The 19,044-nt window shown below is 36.4% G+C and overlaps 1 protein-coding gene across 4 annotated transcripts in view; it reads left to right on the top strand.

Moving 5' to 3' along the window:
- MAN1A1 (mannosidase alpha class 1A member 1) overlaps positions 1-19,044 on the top strand; it is a 164,788-nt gene that overhangs the window by 34,242 nt on the left and 111,502 nt on the right. For all 4 annotated transcript variants that reach the window (XM_049654258.1, XM_049654259.1, XM_049654261.1 and 1 more), the window contains 2 exons: positions 5,803-5,899; positions 8,176-8,291. In XM_049654258.1, the coding sequence (XP_049510215.1) occupies positions 5,803-5,899; positions 8,176-8,291 (213 nt within the window). The remainder of the gene's footprint in view (positions 1-5,802; positions 5,900-8,175; positions 8,292-19,044) is intronic.

Genomic DNA, 19,044 nt, shown 5'->3' with positions numbered 1-19,044 from the left:
TACTTTCATGGGACAATCAAGTCATTTCAGGCAAAGTTTGATGGAATCTACTGTCCAGCTTTAAAATTCATGTTTTTCAAAACATCAACTGTAAGTATAATCTTAAGAGCTAACAATCAGTGAGGTTGGTTGACCTCACACCCTAGACCTCACCTCAACCAAACATAGCCCTTCGTGTCCTCTAGAACAGGGGGAATGTGAGTGTCACTGGATTACAGTTTCTTCCCTTAAGTACCACATGGCAAGCTGTCACATAAATGAGCCAGAGATGGCCTCTGAGTTGCTCATGTGTCCACTGTAGTCTGAAATATTGTTAGCTCAATAGCCCACTGACACTAAATTCAGGTTAAACAAGCAGAGTTTTAGCCATTTAGAGCCTGCCTGCTTTATATACTCTATGAAACCTTACCCAGCATCTGTTGACCATTGATAAGAGAGGGCCTTGTGGTTTTAATATCCCAGGCTGCTACTGCCTTCTGGAGTTCTTTCACCCACAGACTTCCTCCCATGCTTCTGAGTGAAGTCACTTAGCACATAAGCTCCCTTTCTCCTGGGAGTTCCCTTGCCGTCCTTCCTTTCAGGAGGCTGGCCTCTTTTCCTTAAGCCTCTGGACAGTCTCTTGCTGTGAGGGACTTCCATCTTCCATGAGCCCAGTCCAGGCAGCACGCAGTAAAGCTTATTGTGCATTACTGTTTATTGTGGGCATATCGATGCCCTAGATTAGCCCCCACATCCCTCAAGAAAACCCCCTACACAAGCAGACCGGGCACAACTAACATCTCAAGAAACCAGGCATAAGAACCTTCAGAACTAAAATTGACCCATACTGCCTACATCTGGAAAAGACCCTTTGTAGAAAAGGTTCTCATTGTCTCTTCTTCTACCTTTTGGATATCAAATAGTTGTATATATTTTTAAGTGTGTATATTTATAGTTTGTGTACTAAATAAGTTTGCCTGGTTTTATGTATATTTGCCCCCTCCTATTTGTATATGTTACTAGGAAAAAGTATGATGCTTTTTCAGATTACAATGATCAGAGACATACTTAGGTTTTTAATAAAAATAAGTATAGTGCCTACAATTTATCATGTACTTACTGTGTGTCAGGCAATATATTAAGCTCTTTCCATGCATTATTTTACTTAATCATGAGAGTAACCAGTGAGGCTAGTACTTATATTTCTTTACATTTTATGGGTGTGGAAAGTGGGTTCAGAGAGATTAGTTGCCTCATTTAGAGTCACATTAATGATGCTGCCATTGGATATGAACCCAGTTTGTCAGATGCCTACACCTGTGGCCCGCTCTCTTACATATGTCTTCAATAAGTGAGAGGGTTTTCTATAAGGACACATGAGAAAGTAAGTAAACAGCCTCGGTGGGCAGAGCCACACCTCATGGAGTGGAGGAAAACGATTCATCAACATTCAGGATTCAACAGCACTGTTTGTAGTTCTGCAGTGGCTCCAGGACCTAACCTAATTCCCCTGGGGCATCCTGTCTGCCTCCCAGCCTCTTGCTTTTCTCTCCTCACCTTCCATCTCCCTCATGGTTTCATCTGCCTCAGAACTCCTTTTTTCATGGCTTTTCTTCTTTGTATTTTTGTACTTCTCTGTTTCTTCGTCACTCTGGCCTCTGGATTCTCTGTGAATATTTCTGTTACACTTTCATAGGTAGAGTAGATGATTGGGTTGGTCCAGCCATTAACAGAGAGCTTCATATCTGGACACCTCACCTCCAGGGCTCATGGCCAGTCCTTAGTTGTCTGCCTTTGGGTCAGGCACCAGGCCCTGGATCAGTCAGCTGAGACCAGGGACTTACTTCAATCACACTGTACAAATGATGGAAATTTTGTGTAAGACCACACAGGACAGAGCTACAAGTGGAACTTGAGCTTGCAGACTTTTGTAAGGAGGCAGCAAAAGCCCAAGTCTTCATAAGATCTGTCTGGCAAAAACAGTGAGATATTCAAAAAGATTTTTAATGTATCTATTTTGAACAACCTAAGACTATATGGTTGCTGAAAGCATCAGCAAATAAAAACATTTTCAAGGGTAGTTCCTAGCAACAAAAATGTAAGCTGTGAAATCCATATTTACCTGGGGAAATTCAAGCATATTTTTGTTTATTTGTGGCTTCTCATGTCACTGATTAGGTCAGGACATAAAATGGAAAACAGATCATTGGTTGTGATAGCAGAGTTACATACAATGTTAGTTCTCTTCTTCTGTTACATTTATAAACATTTATGAGTATGTACGAATGGATAATGTTAAGGTTCCATACATTATCTATTAGATTATAAGCATGATAGAGTCATGTACACTTCCCCTTCGTTGCTTTAGCATCTTATTATTCATTTATTGAGCAGACACTCAATAAATGACATTGCCTAATTACTTAACTCTGTTGCCAATTGAAAAGAAAGTGCTAGTGGAAGAATCTTCCATGAGAGTAGAGTCGAGGAGAAATAAAGCTACTTTTATGGATATTTTATGTCTTAATTCCAGTTTCTCTGGGTCAAGATAATAAATTGCTGTAATAGAATTTTGTATCGTTCTCTTCTGTTTGTTCCCATTCACACCATGTGTTAGCTGTGCCTCTCACTAATGCAAATATAAACATTCAGGAAAATATAAATCTTTGGTATGCTTTCATTTTTTTTTCATGAGGGCTTCAGTACTGTGTTTGAAGTCCTAATCAACTTCTAGTTTAGGCCTATTTTAATCCTTCTACTTGGGATGTCAAGCTGTAGAACTCTAATTAAATTGATGAAAGACTACAAAACAAAATTAAGGAACGTGTGAAGATGGAGATTAATCCTGTCCATGGACTTCTTTGTTAATAGTTGAATTTTGGAAGTGACCTTCTGTCCTGTCAGCTCACAAGCTCACTGAGTCTAGAGAGATTAAATGCCTTCATCCCCAAGATCCCTCAGCTGACTAATGGCTTAATACTATAAAATTAGAAGCTATAGCATTTTGATGTTTCCAGATATTTGTATAAGTCATAGCCTTAGTTACAAAGTTGACTTTATATATGACTTGTGAGTTCAGTCTCACTATTATACACACACACACACACACACGTTGTCTTCTGTTTGGCTTTAACTTGGTAAATCATTTCCAGAGGTGATCAAACACTGGAATCATTTAACAATATGGTGTTTCCTCCTCATTTCATAAGTTCCTGGAGAAGCCACTCTTTATGTTCCATTCAAGGCATTTTGACCACAGAGTTTTCTTTTTTTTCTCTCTCTTTAACTCCTCAAAATCCCATGGGATGAGGAACCCATTCTGAGAAATAAGTCACAGCAACTTTTGAAATACAGAAAGCCAAGCAATTAGTGTCAGATTTTCCCTTGGGGAAAAAAGATTATACACACACACACACACACACACACACACACATATACACACACACACACATATATACACATACATACACACACACACATATATATACACACACACCTATATATATATATATATGTGTATGTATGTATATATATATATATATATATATATATATATATATATATATACACACATACATACACACACTACAGAGGTAACTCAAGGAAGTTCTGTACTAGTGGTACATTGTATAAATGATAACTTTTGATAAAGCAACAATCTATCTTCTCTGGGAGAGATTTATGCCATCTTTGAGTCATTAATAGTATATGACACTGGTTTCCACTCAGAGCTGAAACAAATCATTGTAGAGTTTTTTGTTCTTGTATCAGGTATATTTCAAAAGCTTTTGAATTTATAAAATGTCTGGAAATTTACAGGAATGAAGTTGACCAAATGTACACTTAATGGGAAAACCAAATCAAACTCAGATGTAATCTCAAGGTGTTTTTGTGGACTTCATATTCCTGGTCTTTTCAGAGGGGCATTGGTTTCTTTTTCTGTGATGTGAATTTAGTTGGTTCCAGTATAAGTTTAAATTCAGTAAACAGGTGATTACCCACCATGTGCAAAGCCATACACTAGGTGCAATCATGGACTGTGCTCATGTAATCCTTACATATACCCGGTGAGGAATATGATCCTATTACTTCAAAGAAAGTCTTGTAAAAACTATGACTCATCCATGATTACGTGACTAATCAGTGGTATTATAGGAATCATAAATCATGTTATTTTATCCTTAAATTGATTATACCTTCCAATAAAATTATAAGGAGAAAAGTCTTGAAAATACTTCCTTGTCCACATTCTTTTGATTGTTGCAGGATCAACAATCTGATTCATCAAAGGAAGATTCTGTTGCTGACTCATTAAAGGAAGATGATGTTGGTTAATGCCATGACTTTGGAGTCAGGCCAACATGGGGATGAACCCTGGCTCTTCAGCTGTGGAGAAATGTCATGACTTTGAATAAAGATGTTTGGGTTTTAACTTACAAACCTCAATTTCTTTACCAAACAATAGTAATACAACATTTCATAGGGTTGTAATGAGAATTGAGTACAATACTGAACATAGAGTATTTAGCAGAGCACCCAGCAAATTGTACATATTCTTAGCAGTTATTATTCATAGAGATAGTGGTGGGATAAGAAGATAGTACAAATTGGCTAACAAAAGATGTTTATTGTGAAGAATTTTGAAGAATTATGAAGAATGTTCTTATTAATAAAATTGTATTGATCTCACTGAAGATGTTGGTTATAAACAGCCCGCATAAAGTATTTGTCAACTTTAGGTGATGCTTTTTTAAGATATTTTAAAATATGGAACCAGAATAGAACATTTTTAGGTTATGTCCATATTTTAATTATTTTGCTAATGGATTGGGAATAATGGCATGAATAAATTCTGACAGGTGAAGAGTTCCCAGCCCTCTTTAAGAAATGCATACAAAACTAATTATATATATTCTTTGAGTCATTAAAAAAAATTCTACAGCTATTATACAGTGGTTATACGACTATTTTGACAGGCTCTTAGAACAATTTCTCTCCTTAAAAATCATTCACTTTCTACTAGAGTTAGTGTCTAGCACAATAGGTCGGAACTTTATCTGTAAGCCAGGAGAAATTAATTTGGTTTTCATTATATGTAGATAAATTAATTTTGTTAAAATTAATAAAAAATAATTTATATAATGTATGACAGAGAAGTTTGGCTTTAAAAATAATCCTGGTACAAGGAATCTAGATTGGGAATATACAGGATCAGTCTTTATTATACAGGTACACAGATATCTATACAATTCAAGATTGATTATATTAAAACAAGCTGAAGTTTCCCCAGATTTAAATATAACCATAGAGTTTCATTTATTTCCCGTAGACTTCTCCACATTAACTTGGTCAACATACATCAAAGTGTTTAAAGTGATAACCTTGGATATTTGTCTATATACTATGAGGTTGACAAAGTACAAAGAACCTTGTGCAAAAATCAGAATCTTAAATATAGTCTTTGCAGATTTAATCTTTCATGAGAATAAAATAGATAAATGTAAGAATGGTTCATCCTTTAAGGGTAAGTTAAATTTTGTTACTGGGAAATGACTTTTGAAAGTGATATCTCTAGATTCAAAAAAGAAATCTCCGTTTGTAAATATAAAGGGACAGTGTGTGTGTGTGTGTGTGTGTGTGTGTGTGTGTGTGTGTGTGTTCTAGTTTATTCATACCATTGTCACCCTTTTAATTAATCATCATCTTTTTAACTAAGCCATAAGTTTTAAGGCTTTAACCTTTAGGTCCTCAGTGAATGATCTATTTCATAGCAAAAACATCTTAAATTCAAATTATAATCCTATTTTCATTTCTTTTTCTCAGATGATGAAACATGCTTGGAATAATTATAAACGTTATGCCTGGGGATTAAATGAACTGAAACCTATATCAAAAGAAGGCCATTCGAGCAGTTTGTTTGGTGAGTAGAATGTGCTTTGGTTTCTTAGTGACAGTAACTTTTCTCCGATTGATGGAACTTGTGGGTGGTAAAGTTTGTGTGCCCCTCCAGGCCATGTTGCTAGGAAACTTGCATACCTGCTGCAATTATCTGCAAGGACTGGGCATAGTGTGTCCTTCAGACAGAGCACTCTACATTGGAATCACTTGAGTACCTTTAAAAAAAAATACTGATGCCTGGGGAACAGTCCCAAAGATTATCATTTAATGGCTGTGGGTGCAGCATCAAGATTTTTAGCTCCTTGGGTGATACCCAGCAGAGGAGCGTTTGGTCAGCTGCATTAACTGTTTCTTGTCAGGTAAAGTTGTGTCTTTATCGATAAGCTTTATTGATCACCAGCCTGCCATGGTGATCTTCACTGTATCTTGGTGACTCTCAACTTTAGCTCTGGGTTTCTCCTGTTTGTGCCGTGGAAGAGAAAGTGAGAATGGATGGTCAGTTATTTGAATGTCCATTTATCTGCATTGGCATGCTTCATTGCATTTTGTCCTCACGGCATCCCTTTATGTTTGGTACGGTGGGTATTAATAGCAACCCCATTGTGACGTGAGGAAGCTAGGGAACAGAAGTGTTAGGTGGATTCCTTGGGTCACAGAGCTACCATTGTCATTCTCCTCACACTTGATTCTTTTTTATCCTGCACAATTTTGCCTGTAAGTAATAGGATGAAGGGGATACAGTCTTATTCCAACACTTCTTAATTCCGCATAGAAAATGTGACTTTTTATACTTTAACTGAAGGTGTTAAATAGTATCAAATCATATAACAAACAACAGAATCAACTGACATTTATTATGCACTAAGCGCCATTTGTGTGTCATCTCCCTTAACCTCATTATTATACACATTTTATAGATGAGAAAGATGCAGCTCAGAGCATAACTTGCCCATGTGAGCCACGTACTAACAGGCTGAGCTGGGGCAGAACCCAGGTGTGTCTAAGGTCAGAGTCTGTGGTCCTCTTTTCCATTTATTCAGGATCTTCCATGTGTTTGGGTCTCCTTCCAGTACTGGTGTTAACACAATACAAGTCTTTGCAGAGTTCATGGCCTTGGGCAGAAGAGCTGTGTGTAAACAGTGAGTTGTCAGAGCATTAGAAGGGTGAGTAGATATTCGTCTGAAGTGCAGATATTCATATGAAGTTGATTCCAGGTGGGAAGAAGAGAATTGTAAGAACAGTTAGGGAGAGCTGGCAGAGTAGAAGAAAGACTGGTTGGTCCATCACAGTGATGCAGACCTGGAAGAGAGCCCAAACCTGGAGTAGTGACAGAAGTGCTTTCAGATGTTTTTATAAAGTAGTGTTTTCAGGACACAGTGACCAGTTAACATGGGTGTTGAGAGTTAGGAATTGAAGACAAATTTAGAAGCTTCATGCAGACTCAGAGGCCTTTGTTTTTTCATTGTTTCCTATAACTTTTTAAAATCTAATTCTGTTTTTACTTTTATCCCTATAAAAGTTGCTTGTATAATTAATAACTCAGTTTTGTGTAAATTTGTCAAAATCTTTGTCAAAGAGATTATTTTGTTCTTTGTTAACATGTTGATGATTTTTTAAATTATTCTTAAGCATCGAAACATACTAAGTCTCTTAGTATGGAATGTGCATATGAAGAAGACAGGTCTTTTCCATTCTGAGGAAGTTTACAGGCTAAAAGAGATGCATACAAGTAATTATAATGGAAGGCAGAAAGTGATGAATGCAAGACCAATGTAAAGTCTTCATGTCAAGGGAGTTCGAAGGAAATGAATCATAAAGTCAAGATGGGGTGGGTGGGTGGAAGGGGAGGTTAGGATCAGTCAGGCCTTCAAAGAGAGTGAATTCCATTTTAGAATAATGGCTTCTTAGAGCTATCATAATTTTAGATCTAACTATATTTAAAAATTTTGCACAGGTGCACTTTGATGTGATTACATTCAAATTAATATGTGTGTTGCTCCTTTGTTTCAGATCTATTTTTTGTTGCTGGAGAATTCAGTCACAAATGAAATGTCTAAGAGATTATTTTATACAAGTTCAGAAGAAGCTTTAAAGATTAGTGTATCAATTCATAGCCTGTGATTATTGTTAGTTTGGTTTTGATGCAGCTTTTACACTCTCTTTTACTGAAAGAAGTTTAGACTGTGTTCATTATTACTATTATTAATAAATTCTGTATTCCCCTTTTCCAAGGATGGTCAATTTGCTTGTATGTGTGTCAAATATTTTAATCAATAAATGTTTTTCTGATATTTTCAGGTAGTATTAAAGGAGCAACAATAGTAGATGCCCTGGATACACTTTTTATAATGGAAATGAAAGATGAATTTGAAGAGGCAAAATCATGGGTTGAAGAAAATCTAGATTTTAATGTGGTGAGTTAAACAAAAATTGCCAATTCAGTTTTTAAATCTCAGTTTAACATGGACAAATTCTGTTGTGGGGCCAATTATTGTGCTATATACCATAGCAGAAACAAAGAATGCATTTTTAAATAGTACCATACTATATTCTTGCCCCCGTTACTGTGGAAGTACATGTTTTTGTTTTTTAGCAAATTAGGAGTAAGGAAAAAGAAATTAAAATCTGTCAAGGCCAACATGTGCCAAGTGTTGATGTTCAAGTACCATAACCACCCTATGAGATGGCCATTATTTTCACACTTGTACAGGCTATAAATTGGAGCCTCAGAGGCTTATCCAGATCACACAGTTAGTTGTGTGTCAGAGCTGTGAGTCTAGCAGAAATCTGTGTGGCTCCATGCTCATGCTTTTGCACCGTGGGCCATGGCACATTGTTTTCATTTTATTAAATTAACTTTTGTTAATTGGAGTACAGGGTACCAGGTGGTGAGCTGCAGTCCAACAAAAGACCACAAGAGAAACTGCAGTAGAGAAGCTTATTACTCACGGGTCCTGAGGAGGTACGCAGCAGGCCTCCAGGGGCCACACAGGGAGGTCAGACAGAGTATAGACAGAACCTGGGGCACATGCCTTTAGTAGGGTGGGTATAGTGCTTTGGAGTCAAATTGGTCAATTCGTACCGGAAAGAGCTACGTTTTGGTAAGGTCCACCGGAGTCTTTTCTAAGGTGTGCACAAGGGGAAGGCCCTGAGGGGCTAGGGAGACCATTGATCACAAGGGCGATTGGGGGAGTCATGCCAGGAACTTGGATTTGCTTGTGGCTGCGTGGGCTTAAGGCCCCCCACAGGCTATGTGGCTGCCAAGGCTGCAATACCAAGGAGACCTCCACTAAACTCTCAATATGCATCCACTGTCACATAAATAAGGCTTCAAAATTTGTTAGTTCTATACCCTTGTCTGCATAAAATGTTGTCAATATGTATTTGAAGCCTTTAAAAATCTTTGTGCGTATACTATCATTCTTAACAAATACATCAAAATCTATTGTATACCAAGGAAAAGGTTCAGAATTAAGGAGAGCGGACACTTCAGAACTTCTTGATAATTTTGATTTGGGAGGGCAGCTCATCTAATTCCATAATCAGTGTTTTGCCTCATGATGAGATTGGCAAAAAACTTGTTTTAAAAAAGCGGAAGAGGGGAGCCTGGGTGGCTCAGTCGGTTAAGCGTCCGACTTCAGCTCAGGTCATGATCTCGCGTTCTGTGAGTTCGAGCCCCGCGTCGGGCTCTGTGCTGACCACTCAGAGCCTGGAGCCTGTTTCGGATTCTGTGTCTCCCTCTCTCTCTGACCCTCTCCCATTCATGCTCTGTCTCTCTCTGTCTCAAAAATAAGTAAACATTAAAAAAAATTTTTTTTTAATTAAAAAAAAAAAAAAAAAAAAGCAGAAGACTGTTGGCCCAGCTGTGTTCTAGTCATTCACTTATGTTTGCATTATTAGTATTTTTAATCAGAGATTGTTTCACAGAAAGCCTTATAAGCTTCTTGTCTATCTGGTAAGCATTCGATAGTATCTGTAAATCTCCATAACCAGGCACAAGCAACATGCTGTATGTTGAAACTGGACATAGAAAGAGTGTTTCCCTCTCAACACCTCCACTTTGTGGAGCTCTTGTTCTCTCACAGACCCAGTGAGGACAACAGTGTCAGTCAGAATATTAAAGATCGATAAAACTAAATCTTTTTCCTAACTCTTTGCATTAAAAACCTATATAAATTAAAAGTTTGAATATTTTGTTTCAAGGCTGCATGCTGAGCTTAAGATTCTCTCCCTCCATCTGTACTCTCTCCCTCTCTCTAAAATAAATATATATATATATATATATTTTTAAAGAATGAATATTTTGTTCCAGCCTTCTTATTAATTGCCTTGTATGCCTCATTTTGGAGATCACTGCCGTAAAGGACATTTAGATAAGTCTGTGTTTAATCTGCCTTATAATTGAATTTTGAATATAAAGGAGACATATTCCAACATAAAAGGACCTTGGAGATCAATGTGTTCGGCTCTTTTATTTTAAAAATGAGAAAACAGGGGGCGCCTGGGTGGCTCAGTCAGTTAAGCGTCCGACTTTGACTCAGGTCATGATGTCACGGTTTGTGAGTTCCAGCCCTGCGTGGGGCTCTGTGCTGACAGCTCAGAGCCTGGAGCCTGCTTCAGATTCTGTGTCTCCTCCTCTCTCTGCCCCTCCCCAACTTGTGCTCTGTCTCTCTATGTCTCTCAAAAAATAAATAAATGTAAAAAAAAAAATTTTTTTTTTTTAATGAGAAAACAGACCCAGGGAGCTGGTGATTTGCTCAAGGTTCTACAGCCATTTGATTGGAATGACTTGTGATAGATAGCTCTAATATTATCAATAGAACTGAGAATGAAAAATCAAAGCAGTGAAAAAAAATTGTTTCTTCTTGAGGGTTTGTCGTCTCTTACTAATATCTCTGTCCCATCTTGTTATTTATAAGTTAAATTAAAATACCTACCTTTAAATAGGGCTTGTCATCAGCTATCTATGGGAGAGAAAATGGTTAATGTATTCCCTCCCCCAACCCCTCTCAAGAAAGGTTGGGAGAATAGGAACTGGATTCCGTCAAAATCAAATGATTTTTTTCTCCTCCTGTTATCCAGTGTTTTTTCTTTCTTTACTTGTTTCTTTAATTCAAGTATAATTAACATAATGTTATATTCGTTTTGGATATATAATATAGTGATTCAGCAATTCTATATATTTCTCAGTGCTCATCAAGATAAATATATTCCTAACTCCCTTTATCTATTTCACCTCCCCTTCCCCTTTGTTAAGAGGATATTTATATTTTTCCGTTTTAGAGGAACCTTTGTACTGTTTTCCACAGTGGCTGCACCAATTTGCATTCCCACTGACAGTGCTCAAAGGTTTTTTTTCTCCATATCCTCACCAACACCTGTTATTTCTTGTGTATTGTGCCATTCTGACAGGTGTAAAGTGATATCTTGTGTGATTTTAATTTGCATTTCCTTGATGATTAGTGATGTTAAGCATCTTTTCATATATTTGTTGGCCAGTTGTATGTCTTTGGAAAAATGTCTATTCAGGTCTTCTGCCCATATTTTAATTAGATTGGGGTTTTTTGGTCTAAAATTGTATAAGTTCTTTATATATTTTGGATATTAACCCCTTATCAGATATATCATTTGCAAACATCTTCTCCCATTCAGTAGGTTGCCTTTTTGTTTTGTTGGTTTGCTTTGCTGTGTAAAAGCTTTTTATTTTGGTGTGGTCCTAATAGTTTAACTTTGCTTTTGTTTCCCTGTCTGAGGAGATATATCGAGAAAAATGTTTCTACAGCCAATGTCAAAGACATTAGTGCCTATCCTTTCTTCTAGGAATTTTATGATTTCAGATCTCACATTTAGGTGTTTAATCCATTTTGAATTTATTTTTGTGTATGGTATAAGTGGTCCAGTTTCATTCTTTTGCATGTAGCTGTCCAGTTTGCCCGGCACCATTTGATGAAGAGACTATCTTTTCCCCACTGTATGTTCTTGACTAGTCATACATTAATTGACCAAATAAATGTGTATTTCTGGACTCTATTATGTTTTCTTGATCTCTGTGTCTGTTTTTGTGCCAGTAACATACTGTTTTGATTACTACAGCTTTGTAGTGTATCTTGAAATCTGGGGTTGTTGATACCACCAACTTTGTTCTTTTTCAAGATTGCTTTGGCTGTTTGGGGGCTTTTGTGGTTCCATACATATTTTAGGATTATTGTGCTAGTTCTGTGAAAAATGTTGTTAATATTCTTACAGGGATTGCATTCAATCTGTAGATTACTTTGATGGTATGGACATTTTAGCAATATTAGCTCTTCTAATCCATGAGCATGGAATATCCTTCCATTTATTTGTGACTTCTTCAATTTCTTTCATCAGGGTTTTAGTTCTTAGAGTACTCTTCCTTGGTGATGTTTATTCCCAGATATTTTATTATTTTTGGTATAGTTGTAAATGGGATTGTTTTCTTAATTTCTCTTTTTGCTGCTTCATTGTTAGTGTATAGAGATATGGGGCACTTGGGTGGCTCAGTCGGTTGGATGTCCAGCTTCAGCTCAGGTCATGATCTCACGGTTTTTGAGTTTGAGCCTCAAGTCAGGCTCTGTGCTGACAGCTCAGAGCCTGGAGCCTGCTTTTCATTCTGTGTCTCATTCTCTCTCTGCCCCTCCCCACTTGTGCCCTGTCTCTGTCTCTCAAAAATAAATAAATGTAAAGAAAAGAAAATAAATGCAACATATTTCTGTAATTAATTTTGCAGTTTTACCATATTCATTTATCCAAGATCGAATGATTGAAGACAGGAAAGTAGATGTCAGTGATGCTAGACCTGAATAGTATCCAGGTCCCTTGTCTTTTAATTACAGAATTGCTCCCCAAAACTCCCCAAATCCTGCAACAATTCTTTGCTTTCATGACCAGCAGTAGTCTGAGAAACTGTGGAATCATTTATTTAAAAGAACAAAGCGTAAAGGCCTCTCAAGCTAACAGACAAGGTAACAGAAGATGGTTGGCTGACCTCAGACCACTACCAGGTGACATGAATGTGTTCCGTGGGCGGTGGGGACCTGTGAGGAAGCAGAGGGAATCTAATAGGGGATATTAGGCTGTGGAGAAGAGCCAATTTTTGTGCTTCCTTACTTGCAAGATAAAGCAGTTGGACTGTTCTTGAGTGGTTGCTTAAATACTGACCTTTAATGTTGTTTATTTAAAGCTATATTTTTGTTTTTTAACAAGATTTTATCCAAATAATTGACAGACTTGTGTAAAATACCATTTTAGAACTGTTATTGATAATCTTGGCCTATGTCTTTCAAAATATACTTTAAAAGTCACAGCCACAGGTCTCAAATTTCTGTTTCTTATAATACTATTCCTAATGTGAGAGGTCTTGAAACATATTTGTTATAGTTCTCTCTGGGTGTTGCCATATTTTCCCTTAAAAAAGCACTTATCAGTAACATCCAAGTGATAGTACTTCTCATCTTAAAATTAGTAAATAAAATTCAGGGAAGCTGTATTGTTTTACTCTCCTAATCATTGTTTTATAAAATTCTTCAGCTTCCAGTTTTCTGGTTCGTTTTAATATGTCTTATATGAGAATTCGTTTTATATTTGCTCAATTTACCCAGAGGCTCAGGTGATTATATCAATAATTACACAGCTTTCTTTTTGAAAATGCAAACTTTTTCCGTTTATCTGAAGGACGGAGACATTGGAGAAGCTTATTAAACAAAGAGAGAAAATTTGTTTTGTTTTTATGGATAACATGTAATATGATTCCAGCTTGGATAAATTATTGCTTGTTTTTAAATTAACTTTTTTTCCTGATAAAGTATTAATTATAGTTGACGGTGTCAGGGTATTGCAGAAAAGTTAACACATCCAAATTTATTGCAAGGGAAAAATCAGAATGAAACTGAAACAAACACTACTGTTGAGGGTTGGTTTATCCTGTGGTGCTCTTGAGCATCAAGAATAAATGTGTTTTTATGTGAAATATTCAATTTGCATCACTTACAGGTGTAAACTAAATGTTTTTTTATTGGTTTATACTATCATTAACTAAAACTCATTTTCTTTTAATTAAGGCATAGCAAGTTGATTCCATTTGCATATTTGGTAGCACAGAGTTCAAGTGGCTCTAATAACAGGCTTAAAATAAATCACTGAGATAATATATAGGAGCAAGGGCTTCCCAGGTGGAGCTTTGTATTCCATTCAAGCATCTGTAGAGGAACACAGATCTGGGCAGACCTCTAAAGGTAGATTCCAATGGATGAGTTTTCTGGTTTTAATTCAAAGTAATCCTAAAACCAAGAATCTGAAACACACCCTTGGTTACTCATTATTTATTTCATTCACATGTTATTTACTAAACACGTTTTAAGGTCAGTTACCCTCCTGGAGCTTATAGTCTAGCAGGAAAAATAGAGTCCTTAGCTGGGGCCAAGTGCTCTTGAGGGAGGAAGAAAGGAAAGAGGAAACCACTATTTAAAGAGTACAGAGACATGCCAAGTATTATGCTAGGTGATTTTTTTCCATAGGTTATCTCATTTAGTGTTTGTGACAACCTTACAGGGTAAGTGGTATTGTCCCTGTTTTTGTAGATTAAGAGGTGATTAACTAATTTCCAAATCACACAGCAAGTAAAAGCTGTGGGTGAACAAGATCTGCCTAACTCAGCGACCCTGTTTTTATTAGAGAGGAGGAAGTGCAGAGAGTTGTGAAATACATATAGGCAGCCAGAGAATTTGAATCCTCCCAGGTTAGGCATGTAATCTTCATATCACAGCACACATTAAAGTGTATTGTTCCACAGGTATTCAGTAAATTCTAATTAAATGAACGAGAAGTTATCTTGTCCTACTTCTCAACAGACTATACTAGACTCAGAGAACAAGATGACAGGGCACAAGGATAACTGTACTGTGTCATATTTTGAAATAGTTAGAAATGATCTGGACTTCAAGTGCAGTTGATCTACTTGTTTTTTATCTAGCCTACTTCCAGAAGAGATTTGCAGTGGCTCCTGCTACTGGAAAGTCTTTAACATAAGAACAAATGATCAAGAGTTTCATATTTAGGCATTTCTAAGTTCAGTTCTGAGTGCTGCCTATTCTTTAGTGTCACCTCAAAGAAGTATTGATTACCTAGATCCTTGCAGGAGAAATATTGAAAACTGTGTTCAGTATTAATATTATAGAATATGTAGAACTTTTCTCCAGATAATAATTTTGATATAAAACCTCAGTAAATGCCAAAGTTATATTAACTATTAAAAAGCATTTTTCTTCATTGAGGTAAAGTGGTGTCTCTATGACAGGGGGAGCTTTGAGAATGACAAAGGATAGATGATTAGCCTATTCCAGACACTTACCTAGCAACACACTAAGATGGTGGTCTTTGGCAAGCACATGGATTGTACTTTTTTTCTTTAATTTTTTTTTATTGCAGTAAAATACACTGGTACCATAAACTGGTACCATCATAACCATTTTTAAGGGTACAATTCAGTAGTATTAAGTACTATAATATTAATAGTGTATTGCTGTGCAACCATCACCACTATCCATATCCAATTCTTCTAATCTTGCAAAACTGAAACTCAGTTCCCATTAAACACTAACTTCCCAGCCTTTATCCGTCCAGCCCCTGACAACCACCGTTCTACTTTCTGTCTGTATGATTATGACTACTCTAGCACCTCCTGTAAAGGGGATTCATATGGTATTTGTCATTTTGTGACTGCCTTATTTCACTTAGCATAATGTCTTCAAGGTTCATTCATATTACAGCATATGTCAGAATTTCCTGCCTTTTTAAGGTTGAGTAATATTTTCATCAGATGTATATTCCACGTTTTGCTTATTTATTCAGCTGTCAGTGACAGTTGGATTACTTCCATGTCTTAGCTATTGTGAATGTTTCTAGGAACACAGGTATCCAAATGTCTCTTTGAGATCCTACTTACAATTGTTTTTTGTATACACCCAGATGTGGGATTGCTGGATTGTATGGCAATTCTATTTACAATTTTTGGAGGAGCCACCTTGCTGCTTTCCACAGTTGCTGCATTGTTTTACCTTCCCACCAATAGTGTGCAAGTGTTCCAGTTTCTCCACATTCTCACCAACACTGTTATTTTCTGATTTTGTTTTTTACAGTAGCCATCAGTAGCAGATGTGAAGTGATATCTCATTGTAGTCTTGATTTGCATGAATTGTACTTTTTGTCATAATGAGTACTGTATGTTTAAGATAACAGGTGAACTTAATCTCTTCCCTTTTTTTTTAAGTTAAAGTACAATGTTGACATGCAATGTTATTTAAGTTTCAAGTGTACAATATACTGATTTCACAATTCTCTACATTATGCAATGCTTACAACATTAAGTGCGGTTGCCCTCTGTCACCATACAGTGTTACTACAATATTATTGACTGTATTCCCTATGCTGTACTTTAATTCCTGTGATTTATTTATTTCATAACTGGAAGTTTGCACTTCTTAATCCCCTCTGCCTGTTTCCCCCACCCCTTCGGCTCTGGCAACCAAAAGTTTGTTCTCTGCATTTATGAAGCTATTTCTGTTTTGTTTGTTCCTTTGTTTTGTCTTTTAGATTCCACATATAAATGACATCATATATGATATTTGTAAAGTTTTATGGTATTCATCTGACTTATTTCACTTAGGCTAATACCCTTTTGGTCCATCCATATTATCTCACATGACTTATCCTTTTTCATGGCTGAGTAATATTTATGTGTGTGCGCACGGGCATGCATATATCTTTTTGAATTAGTGTTTTCATTTTCTTTCATTAAATACTCAAAAGTGGAATTACTGGATCATATGGTTTTTTTTTTTTAACTTTTTTAACGTTTATTCATTCTTGAGAGACAGAAAGAGACACAATGTGAGTGGGTAAGGGGCAGAGAGAAGGAGGCAGAATCTGAAGCGGGCTCCGGGCCCTGAGTTGTCAGTACAGAGCCTGACGTGAGGCCCAAACCCACAAACCCCGAGATCGTGACCTGAGCCGAAGTCAGATGTTCATCCAACTGAGCCACTCAGGCACTTCAATATGGTATTTTATTTTTAATTTTTTGGAGGAACCTCCATACTGTTTTCCACAGTGGCTGCACCAATTTTATTCCCACCAACAGTTTAATAATCCAGACTGTTCTTTTACCCTACTTTTCAAGAAAATAAGTTATAAGGCTCCCTGTTGGAAAGACGTAAATAAGTTAACCTCACAAAGCAATTTTTGGATCATCTCAAATACCTGAATGCGTACTTGACATAGGTCCAGAGTTCTATGCCATAGACCATGAAAGAAGTGACTTCTGCTTTAGTATTTGCCTTAGTCTATTTTAGAATAGCATTATGTCTCTATGGAGGCAAATAAGTTAATTATCCTGTTGAATGGAGTTATTCAGTATTTTTATCTGAATGCAAATCAGTGCCCGCCAAGCGTGATGATTTAAGTTTTGGCTTTAAAAGGATACTGAGATGTTCTGTCAATAATTAGTGATAGATTGGACTATTAGTTGAGGGTCCTTCTGGGTCTGCATAGTAAAATCTATTCACATAGAGAAGATGGTCTACCTTTGTGGCCTAATGCTTTGTTCCTCTTAAGAGGCTTATCATGTTACTTAAACATGAAACTAAAAGCTGCCAGGACATATGTTACACTAAGTTACATTGTTTAATATTTCAATTTAATCTGTTAAAAGGAGTTTTATACTTTTAATCCTCGAAATAATAATACAAAACACACTTTGAAATACTATTTATAATCCAAGGTGTCTGCTAAGCTTAAACATAGGCAAGGTGTATGGGCAGTTACCACTCTTTAATCAATGTCTTTGAAAAGTCTCATCTTGTTTCCAACGTACTTTTCAGTAAGACAAAGCATAGTTATCATATATGTTAGGAGTGGAGCAGTTATTATTAAACATAGTTACTGCACTGGATTGTGGTAGGGCAGTTATTAATGCTTGCTTTTCACTTACAGTTCATTGAGTAGAAAGCTGGTGGGGAGTTTGGAGGAATAGCTAGCAAAGAAGTAGTCTCTGATTTGAGGGCTCATAGAATTACCCTTAAAAAAAGAAGCCTAAACATTTATCCACGGGATACAGGTGTGCTGTTTCGAAGAGACACATGCACCCCCATGTTTATAGGAGCACTATCAACAATAGCCAAAGTATGGAAAGAGCCCAAATGTCCATCGATGGATGAATGGATAAAGAAGATGTGATATATATATACAATGGAGTATTACTCAGCAATCAAAAAGAATGAAATCTTCCCATTTGCAACTACGTGGATGGAACTGGAGGGTATTATGCTAAGTGAAATTAGAGAAGACAAAAATCATATGACTTCACTCATATGAAGACTTTAAGAGACAAAACAGATGAACATAAGGGAAAGGAAACAAGTTATACAAAAACAGAGAGGGGGACAAAACATAAGAGACTCATAAATATGGACAACAAACTGAGGGTTGCTGGAGGGGTTGTGGGAGGGGGGATGGGCTAAATGGGCAAGGGGCATTATGGAATCTACTCTTGAAATCATGGTTTCACTATATGCTAACTAATTTGGAAGTAAATTTTAAAAAATAAAAAATTAAATTAAAAAAAAAGAAGCCTAAGAATTTGGACCAAATAGAGTATTATTAAAATATTTTTGAAAATAAAAGTCCTCTTCCCAAGAGGGCTTTTTCAATTAAATACAATTAATCAGATCTGTCTGTGCCATGTAGAATCATAAGAATTAAGAATGCCTTTAGTATAAGTTTGAGTCTAAATAATTATGATAAGTCTTATGCAAAGAAATAATATGTCCTTTAGGGAAAGGCTGTGCCTCTGTAGTTCCTCAATCAAAAGAAAACTGGGTAAATCTGTGCTATAAACTAAATTTGTTATTCTAATGGTGAAGCCCATTTCATTCACTGAGATCAATTAAAATCTATCATTTTACAGAAAAGTTTGGTGAATAAATTGCTTATAAAAATATCAAATAAATCCCTAATAAAGTTTCTTACTTGTTTAAAATTCTATCTTGCCTAGTGGGAGAAAGTTAATCTTTCAGACATTCATTCTGAAACAAGGATTTTGAAGTGTTCACTTTTCCTCTTGCCCAGATAGAGTTAGGTTCTTTGTGCTCATAAATC

The sequence above is a fragment of the Panthera uncia genome (genome assembly GCF_023721935.1).
Source record: "Panthera uncia isolate 11264 chromosome B2 unlocalized genomic scaffold, Puncia_PCG_1.0 HiC_scaffold_24, whole genome shotgun sequence".
In the NCBI taxonomy this organism is placed as follows: domain Eukaryota; kingdom Metazoa; phylum Chordata; class Mammalia; order Carnivora; family Felidae; genus Panthera; species Panthera uncia.
This window is presented reverse-complemented; position numbering and strand designations above follow the sequence as displayed.